Source organism: Astatotilapia calliptera, chromosome 8 (genome assembly GCF_964374335.1).
Source record: "Astatotilapia calliptera chromosome 8, fAstCal68.1, whole genome shotgun sequence".
Taxonomy (NCBI): domain Eukaryota; kingdom Metazoa; phylum Chordata; class Actinopteri; order Cichliformes; family Cichlidae; genus Astatotilapia; species Astatotilapia calliptera.
The window spans coordinates 23,207,778-23,220,521 of record NC_137429.1 but is presented as its reverse complement, the minus strand read 5'-3'; the positions used below and the strand labels follow the sequence as shown (position 1 = coordinate 23,220,521).

Here is a 12,744-nt window from a genome sequence, read left to right as displayed (position 1 = left end):
TTTTGTCATTTTTTGCATGGCAGATCTCAGCATGGTTCGGGCAGGCTGTGAGCCGACCAGATGGCACAGAGACACACAGTCAGCTGACAAACTGAGAAGAAGCGAAGGGAGAGAAAAACACAGGGTGAGGAAAGTGAGCTTAGGGTGTGAGAGAGCCAAAACACACTGTGACAGTAAGTGAACTAAGCTGCAAGAAGCTAAGGAGAGGATGGGGTACAGTAAAGAAGTATGAAAGAGATGTAAGAATAAAAGAGAAATAAACGAAAGAGATGGGATTGATGAATGACTTCTGACCTTAAAATAGACTACCAGAAGGTGAGATGAAGTCAGGAGTGAAATAGGTGTGCAGAGTAAAAGAGGTTCAGGCTGATTATTGGAAGATAGGAGAGATAAGAGGCTTTACCTGAAGGCTTGAGGAGAGGAAGCAAAAGGAAGGAAGATGAGAGAAAGAGGAGCTAAGACATGCAGAACGGGAGCCTGTCTGTTTGGTCCAAACACTGAATGTGCAGCGATGAGGTAGCATGGAAGTCGTGATTAATTGTTGTCGCTCAGCCGACCCAAACACATTTTTTGCTTTGTTTGTCTGTGTGTATTTGATGGGTCCAGTCTTTCTGTCTGGCATCAGCATGCCTCTCATAATCAGTCTGAGCAGGAATCTGAGTTAGCTAGATTAAATTCACATGTTGTCAGCATTGGAATCAAAAGGCGGTGGGTTTTCTGTCCAACGCTGTCAGTGAGATGCATCACATGTGTGTCCTTTGTGCACAGAAAAGCTGGCAGAAATTCCAGCTGTGTAAGTTAACAGACTAATCAATATCACAACTCAGACACAGGAGAATCTGATGGATTAAAACTAAGTGTTGTTTTACATTTAATGTTTAAAACAGAATGTAGGCTTCGACCATGTGCGAATTTGATGTAGTCCACAAGTACAAATAGGTGTCCTGGTTTAGGATAATAATGCTCATAGAACAATAAAAATGTTATAAAAGTGCTTACAGCTAACAAAGAAAATTCGGGGAAGAAATGTCTTAGAAATTATATTTATTACTGATGCTCTAAAACTTCAGAAACTGTTGAAAAAACTTTTCCTTCCTACTATCCAAGCAGAGGTTTGATGCATCTTCCAGGAATGGTGAAGCTATTTTCCAGAGAACTGTTTGGTCAATTGGATTTTTTCAGCGGCTGCAGACTTGCTTTCATTTCATTTTTGCGTCTGAATTTCAGCCGAACTTCAGCCTGAACGATGAGATTTTTACTACAATACCTTTTGATTAGATTAAATTGCAGATTAAATCAGCTCAAGTATTTTCAGTTTTTATAAAATGAACTATTAAACTCACTTCAAATTGGATTAAATTACCATAATGAAAAAATAAGCACCCTAACACACTCTTGTGTTTTAACAAAATTCAATATTGATTCATTTCACAAAAGCTGTAATTACACTGGTTTAGGCACCAATAAGTGATGTAAAGTGTATGTGTTAGTCCCCATAGGGAAATAGTTCCTCTGCATTTAACCCATTCACCCAGTGAAGCAGTGGGCAGCCACCAGTGCAGCGCCCGGGGAGCAGTGTGTAGGGACAGTACCTTGCTCAGGGGTACCTCAGGGTAGCCGTTCAGTGGAGTCGAACCCCCGACCTTCCGATCATGGGGCCACCACTCTACCTAATGAGCTATCCCTGCCCCTCCTGATGTGTTTAATAACTATCTCAAATAAATAACAAAAGCAATTCCTCATACTTTTATTGCTTATTATTTTACTATATGGCAAAAAGTAACAACTCACTCACCATAAGCAGTGAGACAACAGCTTGAGAATCATCAGCCCACCAACCCCTTGCACTCATGGTGTCACAGCTTAGCAATCCTAACATGAAGGCAAATAAAACATTACCACAGTGAGTGGCATTTTACATGACCTTATGTGCATACGCTTTGCTCTTTCAAACCTTGAACTTGCACAACACACCCACACAAAATGCTATTAATAGACATTGACATAAGGTTAGTTGTCGGCTTTTATCCCTCTTAGCAATTTCATGGTCAAATCCATGATTCAAAACACACGCCTACTTCATTTGTAAAGTAGTTGAAGTTGACAGTACTCAATCCTTTTAAAAATTGCTTTTGACATTTATATTGAAAGTATGTGTTAAAGTGCAAAATAACAAGGGAATATCTGTTATCTCGTGTCTTGCTAGTTTACGCTGTGGAGTTATTAGTTACTGTAGCTCGAGTGATTACACCAGAAAATTATAAAGTTAGATTGTTTTGGAAAAATCACCTTGAGGCAGTTTGAACTGTTACTATGTTTTCAAGGCTGTCTTTACAGCTGATTAATGGATGTAATGTTTATCAAGTTATGGTCAGCGCTTTGCTAATCTGTCTGGCATATGTTTAGATGTTTCAGTGGTAGCAGCTGAGGTGCAGACAGATGCCTTTCGGTGGTAAATGCATCATTAGTGGCCATATAATTATTCAGAGAAAAGTGGTGTTTCTCACTGGAATATGTGTCATGTTAGCTGAGCTAATATATTGAAGCTAACAGATGTCTGGCAGTGTGGGTTAAAAGTGTGTGGTTAAAATAAAAGTACATTTTTTTTGCAAATGTGGGATTTCCCTTTTTTGTGTCCTATGTTTACTGATTTTTGTTAATATGTGAGTAATTGATATAGATAAAAAAAATATCTCTTATTATTCCATAACATGTTTTCTTCCCAGTTTAAAAGAGATCCTGATAGCACTGTGATTCTATTGATGCTTATTTTGATTATTCATCTTGTGTTTAGCAGGACTATACATCTATCTTTACGTTAATGCACATATCTAATCAGCTAATCACATGGCAACATCAGAATAGGTAAGACAGGTAATCTAAGTGGCTTTAAGCATGATGTGGCTTTGGTGGACGATGGTTTGGTGGTTTGTTGATCTTCTGGTATTTTCCTGCACAACCATCTCTGGGGTTTACAGAAAATGGTCTGAAAAAGGGAAACTGTCCAGTGCATCTCTGTGCATAAATGCCTTGTTGATGTCAGTGGCGCATGGCCAGACCACTTCGAGCTAATACAGTTATGCAACACTAACAAAAAGAAGTCTGTATTACAACCAAGGTCTGCAGACGAGCATCTCTGAATGCACAACACACAAACCTTGAAGCAGATGGGCTACAGCAGCAGAAGACTACACCAGGTGCCATTCCTCTGGTTGAACAATGGAAGACTGGAAATCCTTGCATACCCTGATATTATCAAGCTGTTTATGTTGCGAGTCTTTATTGGCTGATAAATCCCAAATCACTTAAATTAGGATGACAAAAGCATTTTACAGAAGTGTTATGTCTTAAATCTATTGTCTGATTTTTGTGCTGTGTATTGAAAGATTGCCCAGGAGGAGTGGGGGGGTCATTTGCTGCCTAATTTTGTTTCCTTGGGTTAATGTTTACACATTTGCTACAATGTATCATCTGTCATTCTTGCTGTAGTTCAATTGGTGCTCAAGTCATACTGGTAACCCTACCGAGTCACTGGGGGATATGACCTCAGTCATGTCGTCTTAAGAGCTCAGTGGTGTTTAATACAAGAAAATGAGTGACTAAGCTAACAGAGCAGGATTAAACTGTAAGTGAGAGAAATGTTGTGTCCTTTCAGTTCCACAGCAGGCCTGCTCTGTTATGTAAGACTGAAAAATCATAATATTGGTGAGATGTTGTTTTTTCATTCTGTGTGTTTGCGTGTCCCCACAGTATTGAAGCTCTTGAAGATGGCGGTGGGGATGAGAGCTTTGCTGGACACCGTTATGCAAGCCCTGCCTCAGGTACGCGCCGCTAAATAACACCCACCAAAGCCGCGAAACTCTCCTTCCGTCCTCATCTGCATTTTTTGTCCTCCATGGATTTCACATCCCACAGAAACTGTCCCTAAAGTTACATCTCAAAAGCATTTCCTTTTTTTGTGTGTGTGCTGCAGATTCTGCTGTTTCAGGGCGTCGTCTTTCTCACGAGTTTTCTCTGCTCAACTCCAGAGACCCTTATTTGCATTAGAAGCCCCCTGCAGAGATTGGAAAGTGAATGTAGCTTCAGGTTTTTGTTTTAAACCCTAGGGTGGGTGGATTTGTGGGTGATAGAGTTAGTAAATTAGAACAACTTCTGCAGTGTTTTGCAGAAAGTCAAAAAGTCTTATATTCGCAATGTTCTTTCAAAACACCTCTGTTGTTGCTTTTCAGAGAGACACAGAGATCGAGTGTTGTTCCAGGCTCCTTGAGCTTGTCAGAAGTGTTCATTATTAATAAATCTGATGATAGGCGGGTGGTGGAGGTGCGAACAGGTTGCTACATGCTGATAATCATTGACAGCAGCAAACCATAACACTTTTCATTATTTAAACCACCCCTGTGTCAAAGCTCTAATCCCTTGTTTTTCCTATCACTTTCTACAGCTCCTCTTTTTATTTTTATTCCAATCTTGCACCTTTATTTTGTAGACTGCATATAAAAATGGGTTGGCTAGGAAGTCCTTTCTCCATATACAGGTTAATTTTAAGGCTACTTGAAGGCTCTAGAGGCATCTGACTCAGTCGCACAGTGGCAGACTTGGACAAGAGCCTCAGAAAAACTATGTAATCTAAAAGAGAAAGCCCAGTTGAAACAAATCGACCAATGACACCTCCTCTAAATGTACATTTATGCATTAAAATCGATTCAGTTTGGACTGTTTCAGTTAGTGTCTCTCACAAGGCACTCTGCACACCGCTTTGCAACCCACCTCCACCCCAGATACTCCTTTCATGCTGTATCTGACTTGTTCAGTGTCATCAGAAAAAGGAAAAAAGGAAGTGCTCTAAAGGATTATTCAACAGGTGCTCATCAGTAGGGCGAACAAAATCTCAATATAAAAAAGGGTGCGGTTGCTAAGCCACTCTGTCAAGGATAAAATGTAACAAATTTATTCTTGAAGCAGTTCAGCAAGCAAAACAGGCCAATGGGTATCGACTCTCTCTCTTCATCAGGGTCTCACAAATACACAATCAGTCAGGATTAAATACCACCAAGTAATTCAACCCCTAAGGGTACTAAAAATTAAAAAGACAGATTTATCAAAGAAAATACAAAACAATCTGCAGATAAAGGACAAAAAAGTTTATTCTAAATTTACAGTAAATCAAAATAGAACATAATCAAACAGTTAAAATACTGCATACCGAGTAGACTATTTTACCAGACAAAACATGATATTGTATAATAGAGTGTAATAATCAGTGTCATGCTCTGTTCTGTGCTGGGACACTCATCACACACATACTGTATATATGTGGGTTGAAAGTTACTAATTACCGCATATTATAGGCTAGATTTTACATAGAAATCACATACCTGTTAATTGCGCTCAATTTCAGTTTTCCAGCTTTTTTAAACGTGCAGATTTGTATTTTCAGTAGTTTATTAGGTAATTTTGTAGCTTAAGAGTTTAGCTGGGAAAAGCAACATTGTGATGGTGTCATTTGAGATTTAAGTGTATTTTGTGATTATACAACCATCGAGTCTGGGGAGGTAAAGAGATGTGTCAGGACCAATCAGTTGTAAAATCACACACACCAAAATCCATGGCTTGTCTAGTCCACAAGGTGGGTTGCCAATGTAATAGATGTTATTGGCTTAACCCCAACATCTGCTGATGTTTTGCCATTTTGGAGGAGGCCAGAGAGTCATGCCCAGTGGAACCTTTTGACGTACAATGATCTGTCTTCTATTTGGCATTGTTCATTTTTGGTTTTGTTTGTTTGTTTTTTCTCATCTCTTTAATGGCAAAATGCTAGCTAATTTCTAATTGTGCGGTGGATCCACTAGCTTAACTCTATAAAAGTCATTTTTACAATCATTGGCTAGCACAGACCAACAGAGTAATTGTGCAAGTCAGCATTAATATATGTGTACGAGCAGGAGAACACCAAATCAGAATCAGAATCAGAATCAGAATACTTTATTGATCCCTGGGGGAAATTATTTTTTGTTACAGTGCTCCATTTTAAACCAACATTAAGACAAGACAGACAATACGCTAACTAAGAATAGTACAATATATACATATATATACATACATACATACATACATAAGTCACTTATAAATAAATATTTGGAAAAGAAACATGTGTAGTTGTAGCAGCAAACAGTGTGTTAAGTGGATGCGTTGTACAGGGAGATGGCCACAGGCAGGAATGATTTCCTGTGTCGTTCAGTGGTGCTTTTCGGTAATCTCAGTCTCTCACTGAACGAGCTCCTGTGACTGACCAGCATGTCATGGAGTGGGTGGGAGGTGTTATCCAACATTGTCTTTATCTTGGACAGCATCCGCCTCTCCGACACCACCTTGAGGGAGTCCAGCTCCATCCCCACAACATTGCTGGCCTTACGGATCAGTTTATTAAGTCTGTTGGCATCTGCGACCCTCAGCCTGCTCCCCCAGCATGCAACAGCATAGAGGATCGCACTGGCCACAACAGACTCATAGAAAATCCTCAGCATTTTCTGGCAGATGTTGAAGGACCTCAGTCGCCTTAAAAAATAGAGACGACTCTGGCCCTTCCTGTAAAGTGCTGTGGTGTTTTTAGCCCAGTCCAGTTTATTGTCAATGTGTACTCCAAGGTATTTATAGTCCTCCACAATGTCAACACTGACCCCCTGGATTGAAACAGGGGTCAAGTGTTTCCTGGTCTTCCTGAAGTCCACGATCAGTTCCTTGGTCTTTGCCACGTTGAGCTGCAGATGATTCTGCTCACACCACGTGACAAAGGAGTCGACCACAGCCCGGTACTCTGTCTCATCATCCCTGCTGATGCATCCAACCACCGCAGAGTCATCAGAAAACTTCTGAAGATGGCAGGTCTCTGTGCAGTGGCTGAAGTCTGTGGTGTAGAGGGTGAAGAGGAAGGGGGAGAGGACAGTCCCCTGTGGTGCCCCTGTGTTGCTAATCACCTTGTCAGACACACACTGTGGGAGACGTACATATTGTGGTCTTCCTGTCAGGTAATCAACAATCCAGGACACCAGAGAAGCCTCCACCTGCATCGCTGCTAACTTATCACCCAGGAGGGTCGGCCTGATGGTGTTGAAAGCACTGGAAAAGTCAAAAAACATGACCCTCACAGTGCTCGCCGGCTGGTCCAGATGGGTGTAGACACGATTGAGCAGGTAGATGATGGCGTCCTCTGTTCCGAGACGAGGCTGATAAGCGAACTGAAGGGGATCCAGGTGTGGTCTTACTATGGGTCGCAGCTGGTCCAGGATGAGCCTTTCCAGGGTCTTCATGATGTGGGAGGTCAGTGCCACGGGCCTGTAATCCTGGGGGCCACTGGGACGAGGCGTCTTTGGTACAGGGACGAGGCATGATGTCTTCCACATCACCAGGACCCTCTGCAGACTCAGACTCAGCATAAACAGTTTATGAAAGACTCCACACAGCTGGGGGGCACAGGTCTTGAGGACAAGGGGACTCACTCCGTCTGGTCCAGCAGACTTGCCTGAGTGAAGTCTCCTCATTTGCATCTCAACCTGGTATTGAGTGAAGGTGATGGGTGGGGGAGGGGTGTCAGGAATCTCACAGGAGGCAACATGTGAAGAGAGAGGCTGGCACAGTGGTGTGGCTCTGGATTCCAGGCTGACTGCAGGTGAGGTTGTGGGGGTGGGAGCAGACACTGTGGTGTCGAATCTATTGAAAAACAGATTCAACTCGTCGGCTCTATTCTCACCTCCCTCAGCTCCCCTGCTGTTGGTTGGCCTGAATCCAGTGATGGTCTTCATGCCCCTCCACACCTCTCTCATGCTGTTCTGCTGGAGTTTCCACTCCAGCTTCCTCCTGTAATTGTCCTTAGCCTCTCTGATCTTGTCCTTTAGTAACACCTGGACCTTCCTCACCTCCTCTTTGTTGCCCCCTCTGAAAGCCCTCTTCTTGTTGTTGAGGAGGGCTTTGATGTCCTTAGTCACCCACGGCTTGTTATTTGGGTAACAATGAACAGTCTGAGCTGGAACAATGGAGTCGGTGCAGAAAGTTATGTAGCCTGTGATACACTCAGTAAGCCCATTGATGTCCTCGGCGTGAGGCTCACAGAGTGTTTCCCAGTCGGTCACCTCGAAACAGCCCTGTAGTTCCGCTATTGCCTCCTCTGACCACCTCCTAACAGTCCTGGTGGTCACAGGTTCCCTCCTCACAATTGGCACATAGCGGGGGGTGAGGTGAATCAGGTTATGATCTGACCTACCAAGTGGGGGGAGGGAGGAGGAGCTGTATGCATCCTTGACGTTAGCATACAGTAAGTCTAAAGTTTTCTCTCCCCTGGTGGGACAGTCCACATATTGTTTGAATGTTGGTAGTGTATTGTCCAGTGATACATGGTTGAAGTCACCCGAGATCACAATAAAGGCACTCGGGTGCTGAGTCTGTAGCCGAGCTATGGCAGAGTGGATAGTGTCACATGCAGCTGTGGGGTTAGCAGAGGGGGGTACATAAACAGCCACCAAGATGACGTGAGAGAATTCCCTGGGTAAATAATACGGCCTGAGTCCAACAGCACACAGTTCAGTGTCCGGGCAACAAATCCTTTCTTTGATTGTTATGTTGGCAGGGTTACACCACCGGTTGTTAACTAAATCACATTTACCCTTATTATCATACAGATTGATTTACCCTACGATAAATAGATAGCCCTTCAGATTTAGCATTTTGAAACTGGACACATCAGTCACGATGCTGGCCTGCTTGAAAAAGATCATTTACAAAATGAAAGTCATGTTGTCCTCGGAGAGACTTAAACTAGCCACTGAGATGAACTCAGACTCCACAATAGACTTGTACACAGTTGGAGTCCAGAGGAGTTGCCCCCTTCAGAAAGAATGCAAGGTTACGGCACATCCCCACTGACTTAACTTTTCAAACCCAAAAGCAACACCAATCTTTTATGCACAGCCTACCTGCACTCATTGTCAATTTATTATTTTCCAGATGAATAACCAGATCATGCTAGTTGTCTAGATTGTAACACATTAACTAATTTTCAAATTAACAAAATAAACAACCCGAATACAATAAACAACTGGCTGTGAGTGATGTCAGCAGCATGGCAGCGCTGACGCTGTGGTGCTGTCCATCTTTACCTGCTTTCTGTCAGACACTCATTCACATCATTGAAGCATGCATTCGCTTGGATAGGAGATGTGTTTATTTAACAAATGCTCAGTCACTACAGCTTATCTTATACTTTCTCTAACTGCTCTAGAACCATCCTCCATTCTACCCTGCCTCCGAATGAGAAGTTTGTTGTCCCTCCTTATTGGTTTATTTTCCCTGGGCTTTATCTCCTCTGACTAATCGCTCTCTTCCTTCCTGTTGTCTCCCTGCAGGTGGGCAATCTGGGTCTTCTCTTCATGCTCCTCTTCTTTATCTTTGCAGCGCTGGGAGTGGAGCTGTTTGGTGACTTAAGTAAGAACACATGCACAATAAAGAGATACTGTGCAGGCAGTAGAAAAAGAAGAAAATGAAATCTCTTAGTTTCCACTCAGGTCATTCACGGGCATACACCGAGCATTTAACTCTCCCCTCTGTGGGTTTAATTCATCTGATATTAATTGCTTCCTCGAATCCTTTGTTGAAATACTATATTGATCTCCTTAATTTTATCTTGAAGCTTTCAGAGCTATAAAATGCTATCACAGTAACTATTTTATTATAGGAAAATCCAACTGAAAGCCGTGAACACTGCTATCTTTTTTTGTTTCATTCTCTTTTACTCTCTGGCTGTGAGAGTAAACAGTTGGAGTCCAGAGGAGTTGCCCCTTATCTCCTCCCACTTCCCTTTTGTCTCTGCAGTTTGTGATGAACTCCACCCCTGTGAGGGTCTGGGGCGCTACGCTACATTTAAAAACTTTGGGATGGCCTTTCTGCTGCTCTTCAGAGTTTCCACTGGAGACAACTGGAATGGCATAATGAAGGTGAAACCAACTCTGCAGTTTCAGATCCATAGACCACTCATACTCTACATTCACTCTTTTGTATCTGCACATTCTGCAGGTCCAGTTCTGTTTTAAAATGACTCCGCAATATGAATGTGCTTGTAATGGATGAAAAAAACATCACATTCGGACCTTCAAACCATACTCAATTTTTTGTATATAAGTTGTTCATAATGTCAACTTCTGGTTTAAAAACTAAAAAACGGATGTCAGTCTTTAGTGCGGCCATCGTATTTTTGTAGCCAGATGAGACTATATTCAAATAATACTGCATTTACAGTTTGGAGGACTGTGGTTGGAGATCACAGCATGACGCACCTTATTGGGACAGAGTGCAATGAACTCGCAATTTTGCTATGACATGGTTACATTGAAGATGGGGACCAGGTTTGCCACAGCTCAGTTTCTGTCTTCAAAGTGATTTTGTTGTTTAAGAAAACGACAAAATGCTATTAAGACAATCAGTTTGCAGTTAAATGGGGTCAAGCTAGCAAATACATACAATTATCAATTATCTGATAAAGTGGCACACAATGGAAATCTGTTGCCATCTGCATACACAAACATTCACATTGACTACTTATATTCAGGTTCCAATCAGAATCTTGTGTGTTTGCAACAGAAATTCTTCCACGAATTGTGAAGTAGTTGCTGTAGGACTGTGATTCAACGGCAAAATGACAGAAGTGCTCTGCAATCAGAATGCAACCAGTTGAGTGGAGTTTCCTACTGCAGAAAGACTGAGTTAGATAATTGCACTGTGTTGGCAGTCAGTTTTTGCAAACCTTCAGCACTTTGAGAGTGATTGCAGTTGCAGTTGCAGTGTTGTTTGCAGGCAGATTGCCTTATGCTCGAAAGAGGTCACCCAGAAGTTGAGAGTTCCACATGCTCTAACAGCAACAAAAATCAGTGCAATTACAAGGCAATGACCGATATTTCCAAGTCTCAAGGAGGATGCCGTCCTGTTTATTCCCCAGTGTTACTGAATAAGCCATAGGAGGATGTACAGCTAAGTTATGAGCGTAAGTTGATTTTAAACAAACACAGATTCATGCTAATTAGTAACACATGAATAAAATACTGGATCTTCACCACCAAAACCAAAGCACAGATATTTTGGATGGTGTGTTAGTAGAGTTAACCAGGAAGCATTATTAATGGTGAGATAATTCACTTTAAAATGCTCCCAGAGGTAAAAACACCACAGACCAGCCTAACATCAGTGATTAAAATTAGCTTAGGTGACACCTGGCAGACATCCAGTAGCTAAATCCATCAGTAAGCCAACTTGAGTGAGGGGTCACTGCAACCCAGTACAAAGTTGTTCTTACAAAGTTGTTCTTCTTGCTGTTGTAATGATCATCGGCTGCGAATGGTCACCCACCTGTAGGTGCATGTTCTTAACTAGAACATTTAACTAGAATACTATTAAATCCACCGTCTGTACGGTCTTTCCAGGATACGTTGAGGGACTGCGCCCAAGATACAGGCACCTGCTACAACACTGTGGTTTCTCCCATCTACTTCGTCTCCTTTGTCCTGACCGCTCAGTTTGTCCTGGTCAATGTGGTCATCGCAGTACTGATGAAGCACCTGGAGGAGAGCAACAAGGAAGCCAAGGAAGAGGCAGAGCTGGAGGCGGAGATGATGGAACTGGAGATGGAAGCGGGGGACATAGCAGCAAGGTCGCCCCAGCTCAACCCTCTGACACTGGGTATGGACAGGTCAAGCTCTGGGGGTTCCCCCTGGAGGTCTCCCAGAGGAGTGGATACAGAGCAGGAAAGGGATGGTCCTATGGATTCACCCACTGCCGATATAACCAGAGACTCTGTAGGCATCAGAGCAGAATCCCCTTCATGCACAGAGCCCCAACTGGAGGTAAAGAATCTTGTCGCCAAACTAATCTTTTTTTTCTCTCTCTGTCTCTCAAAAAAAGTTAATCTGTACTTCACAACAAAGCATCACTATTATTTGCCAGATAATCCCATTAAAAAAAGAACAGACCTAATTCAGTTACTCAGCTTAGCTTGTACCAAGCTGGAAACATGATTTTTAATTCTGTTGTGCATTATAAGATGATTTGGACACTGCTGGGACCGGAGCCAGGCTGTGAGGCTCGTTAGATGACCCCTTCATTGTCGTTACCTCTAACTCTGGTTCAAACCATTAGTTGATTCAGCAGCTCGCGCTGAGTAATGCTGAGAATGTGGCACGCCATCTAAAAAAGTTGATTACTTGCTCTTCGCTGGTCTCGGTACAATAACTGTAGTCCACCCATAAATAAACCAAGCCAGGGATGGCTATATTAGGCTGTGTTTACCAGACAGCCTGGCATCATCTCAGAATACAAATGGATGCATTTATCTGAAACGTACCCAAAACGGTTGTCATATTTTGAAGCTCTCAGGTGAAGATCTTTGTCTGCTGCACGTGCACTACGCAGGACTGGACATAGCTCCCTCGCATATCAGACGCTAGTTTGAAAATGTCTGGGTCTTTCTTGGTTATGCACAGTCACATCCAGAAAATATAGCTGTGCAGATTTATTATGCTGTGTGACCCACACTGGCCCATATCGGGATGCTTTACAATTTGTGTGCATTCACGGCTACGTGTGTGTGTGTGGTTATGTGTGTGTCTGTGTTTAGCTGATCCCTCTAGAGGACATGCCAGTCACAGACAGGTCACAGTGCCATGGGAAAGCTGGACCACAGGGCCTTGTTGTTCACTTCAACAGCTA

The 12,744-nt window shown here is 42.6% G+C and overlaps 1 protein-coding gene across 10 annotated transcripts in view; it reads left to right on the top strand.

Annotated features, from left to right (window-relative positions):
- The window catches only part of cacna1g (calcium channel, voltage-dependent, T type, alpha 1G subunit), a 221,697-nt gene that overhangs the window by 187,052 nt on the left and 21,901 nt on the right, over positions 1-12,744 (top strand). For all 10 annotated transcript variants that reach the window (XM_080305605.1, XM_026177284.2, XM_080305606.1 and 7 more), the window contains 4 exons: positions 3,751-3,821; positions 9,396-9,474; positions 9,862-9,983; positions 11,463-11,882. In XM_080305605.1, coding sequence (XP_080161731.1) covers positions 3,751-3,821; positions 9,396-9,474; positions 9,862-9,983; positions 11,463-11,882 — 692 coding nt within the window. The remainder of the gene's footprint in view (positions 1-3,750; positions 3,822-9,395; positions 9,475-9,861; positions 9,984-11,462; positions 11,883-12,744) is intronic.